Source organism: Colobus angolensis, unplaced genomic scaffold, assembly GCF_000951035.1.
Source record: "Colobus angolensis palliatus isolate OR3802 unplaced genomic scaffold, Cang.pa_1.0 Scaffold45, whole genome shotgun sequence".
Classification (NCBI taxonomy): domain Eukaryota; kingdom Metazoa; phylum Chordata; class Mammalia; order Primates; family Cercopithecidae; genus Colobus; species Colobus angolensis.
In genome coordinates, this window is record NW_012117932.1 from 838,981 (window position 1) to 843,281 (window position 4,301).

Genomic DNA, 4,301 nt, shown 5'->3' on the forward strand with positions numbered 1-4,301 from the left:
AAAAAAAAAGGCCGGGCACAATGGCTCACAACTGTAATCCCAGCACTTTGGAAGGCCAAGGCAGGTGGATCACTTGACCTCATAAGTTCAAGACCAACCAGGGCAACATGGCAGGACCCTGTCTCTACAAAAAAATACATTCCAGCCTGGACCACAGAGGGAGACTGTCTCAAAAAAAAATAAAACTCTGTGTATGAGTGTATAACACCTATGCACTCACCACGGGGTAGGTTTAATCCCAGAACATTACCAAAATACTTAAAAGCCCCTGGTGTACTTCTACCAAATTGTGCTCTCCACTCCCTTCACCATAAGGAGGTCCACTCCCTTGAATTTAGTATTTATCATTAACTTTATGTGGCACACTTTTACCACACATGTACATATCCCTAAACCAATGAGTCTCAATTGGGCGCAATGTGTTCCCACCAGGTGACATCTGGCAATGTCTGGAGATATTGTGGGTTGCCACAAGGAGGTGGGGTGCTACTGCATCTAATGGGTAGAGGCCAGGGATGCCTGCCTACAATGCACAGGACATTCCTATAACAAAAAATTATCCTATCCAATTCAAAATGTCAATAGTGCCAAGGTTGCAAAACCCTACCCTAAAATAGTTTTGTTCCGCACTTTAACATACCATAGGTTTTCTTTTGCAACTTACTTTATTTGCTTAACATTCTCTTCTATACAGTACTGTACTATATAAATTCATACAATTTATCCATTCTCCTGTTAATGTACATTTAAGTTGTTTCCAATTTTCTGTTTTTACACGCAACACTGCTGTGAACATTCTTTTTTAAATTTTACTTTATTTATCTCAAAACCACAGTAACTGCTGTGAACATTCTTATACAAGCCTCTATGTGCTCAAACAGAGATTCTCTCCAGGACAGTGACTTTCAGAGTGTTGTTCTTCAACCACTAGGGAAATCCTCAAGACCCTTTGAAGGGCTTCATGAGGTCAAAAGTATTTTCACAATAATACGTAAGATACAAGTTATCTTTTTCATATTGGCATCACATTGCTGGTACCAAAGCAACAGTTGGTAAAATTTCTGGTGACTTAGCCGAGTTAACATTGTCATTAATGAGACATATGGATACCATGTACCTCCTGGTATCATGCACTAATGAGGGTAAAACATCATTTCTATGATATTCTTGCCGAAAATACATAATCTGAATTTAATCATGAAAAAGCAGCAGAAATACCCAATTTGAGAGATAACAAGATTGTTTTTCATTACCTTGACACTGACTAAAGACTGAAGAACTCGCCCAGATTGGAAGAGACCACTAAATGCAACGTGTGATCTTGGATCAGAAAAAGAATATTAGTAGGACACTAATAATAACCACTACATATAATTTGAATAAATGAAATTTGAATAAGGTGTATAGATTAGTTAATATAGTATTACCGTATTAGTGTTAATTTTCTAGTTTTGATCATTGTACTTGCTAAGATATTAACAGCTGAAGAAGGTGGGTAAAGGGCAAAAGGGAACTCTTACTAGTTTTGTAATTTTTCTGGAAGACTACAATTGTTTCAAAAACAAAAGTTAATTTTTAAAATGTTAATTTTATGCAAACAAATATCAAGTACTTAATAAATAGTGAGTAAATCTTATAGAATGTAACAAAATGTCAATGAACACTGATTATTAAATATTTTGAAGAAAAAAAAACACTGAAAGCAGTATTATAGTACTGGGGCAAAATAAGAGCCAGGAGCTTACAATTTTGTTCAATTCTTAAAAAAAAAAAAAACCTGAAGAATTTAAACCATAGAAATTAAAATATATTTCAACAAGTATTTCATATGAAGGTTGGCTGTCCTGTGTCCATCCTGCTCTTAAAAGGTTTATTAAAAGATTAGATGAACAGGATAAATCACTACATATAACAAATTAATATATAAAATTATCTTATTAAACTAAGATTCTAAAAGTTACTTCTGAAAAAATCTACTTTTATACTAAGATAATAAAACTATTAACATGATAGATACATCCCATACTACAAACATATAGATAACATTACTATCCCTTCAAAAATTACTGTAGTAAAAAATCTGTTACACTTTACCCTAAATATTTAAATTTCCTCATAAAGCTACAATTACCGATACCAAGAATTCCTCCAAATACGGGTTGTGGTCAGACTATAGTTTGAGCTAGCATGACAACAAAACTTCAAGGCTGCAGGTGGCAAAACAAAACCCTGTCTCAAAAAAAAAAAAAAAAAAAGAGTAGGCAGAAATTAGGCTTCAAACACTGTTGCTGGCAGTGTCAACTCATAAAACGTCTTCAAAAAGCAATTAGTCAATATCTATCAAAATGTTAAATATGTGCAATGTTTTGATACAGCAATTCCACTTCTTCAGAAATACTCAGCACATATGCATAAGGATATATGTGCAAGGACTTATTCACTGCATCACTGTAAAGAAAACATGAAATAATAAAACGCCCATCGATAAACTTCTGGTTAGATAAATCACCGTATCCAATCAACTGAAATACTATGCAGCCATGAAACAATGGAACAATCACCAATATAATTTAGTGAAAGAAACAAAAGTGCAGAGGAGTGAATATAGTTATCATTTGTGCTTAAAAGCGGATTAGATTTATAGTATAGTCACACACATGCTTGCCATGCAATAGAGTATTCTGTAAGACTACACAAAAAACTGATAACAATGGCTTCCCCTTTTTGGGCTATTGAATCTTTTCATTTTCTTCTAGTCATGTACATATACTCTTTTTAATATTCAGAAAGCTATCTAAAGCCTGACCTTGTGGCTGACTCCTGTAATGCTTTGGGAGGCTGAGATGGGAGGGCTGCTTGAGGTCAGGAGTTCAAGACCAGCCCGAGAAATAAAGCGAGACAACTGTCGCTTTAAAAAAAATTTTTTTTTAATAACTGTTTTTAAAAAGCTAGCTAAGGAACACAATTTGTTGAATTAGCTGTTCAAAAATTGAGTTGGCTTGTGTTAAGTTCTTTATTGCTACTAATAATAACTATGAGCCCATTCCAAGATTTGTAAGGCCTTGCCAAACTCAATTTCTTAGAAGCAGCTCATTTAGGAATACTGAAAAGTACCCAATTTTAAATGTGAACTATTTTCTACAGAATCAAGGATAAATAATATCAAAGATGAACCTATATGAAAATGAATTTGAAATTTATTTTGTGAAAGCAAGCCTTTGGTTTAATCATTTAGAAACACTAGCATCAATAACAGACCCCTAAAAGTCACTAATCAAGATTCACTAATCAAGGATCCTGACTCACTGCTAGGTGAATGGGTAAGATTCTGACATCACCTTACTGAGACGGATGTTAGTGTAACAAAAAATAGAATCAGGTGTCCCCTATGCCGATCTGCCACTTTGAAAAAGTATTTAACACAAAGAAATGGTTCAAGAGCTCAAGCTGTTTTTCCCTCTATTGATATAAAGATATAAAATAGAACAATATGGATGAAAAATCATTCCACAGAGTCCCAAGTAACATTTAGCTACTGAACTCCAAGTCATTCTGTGTCACAGGAGGTAAGAAAAAAAGCATCTCCACAAATCCGAGGTATCAACGGCCCCTCGGCAATTGTAAACGGTCAACTGAGCACCATATGGCAAGGCAAGCCTCCCTTCAGACAGTTATCACTTGGTGGCTGATTAATTTCAATGGCTTATTAGATAGGCCTCTCCAGACTCCTTCCCAAGAGGAGGAGTCGGGTTGGGGGAGCTGTGTCTGTTCTCTTCCCGGTGCTTTGTGTTTTCCAGGCTTGAAAGCATCCCGGTGTTGGTGCTGCCATCATTTCCCTTGGGGGTAGGGGGTCTTTTCTGTAAGTTTTTGTTCACCCGTTCTGAACCTAGAATTCCCTTGGCGCTTTCCCTTTCCGCTCACTCCAGCCGGGCGCTGCCCACCAGATGTCCCACCGCAGACCTCTCCCCGCGCCACCGACGTCCACCGCAGCTCGCCCCTTCCCCCCGCACGCGCAGGCCCGGGCCAGGTGGCCGCAGCTTACCGGTGGGCGCACTGTCCAGGATGCGGAGGTCGTAAGCCCCGGAGCAGCGGTAGTTGGCAGCGGTGCCGTTGTCCCACACTACCACCACCTCCTCGGGGCTCTCGAAGCTCCGGACGGTGCCCACATGGCCCTCGCCGCCGTCCTGCTTCCCCCACTTCCAGTCCGGGCCGCGCACTACCCGAGCGCCAACCCCTTCCACCATCACCCGGTTATTCCGGGAGTTACTCATCGGGGCCCGGGCGGTGGGCTCCGCCGCTGC

The 4,301-nt window shown here is 38.9% G+C and overlaps 1 protein-coding gene across 1 annotated transcript in view; it reads right to left on the minus strand.

Annotated features, from left to right (window-relative positions):
• Positions 1–4,295, minus strand: part of MIB1 (mindbomb E3 ubiquitin protein ligase 1) — a 144,590-nt gene extending 140,295 nt beyond the window's left edge. Inside the window, exon 1 of the mRNA XM_011957771.1 lies at positions 4,043–4,295. Coding sequence (XP_011813161.1) covers positions 4,043–4,271 — 229 coding nt within the window. The 5' untranslated portion in view covers positions 4,272–4,295. The remainder of the gene's footprint in view (positions 1–4,042) is intronic.
• Between the last annotated feature and the right edge of the window lie 6 nt (positions 4,296–4,301).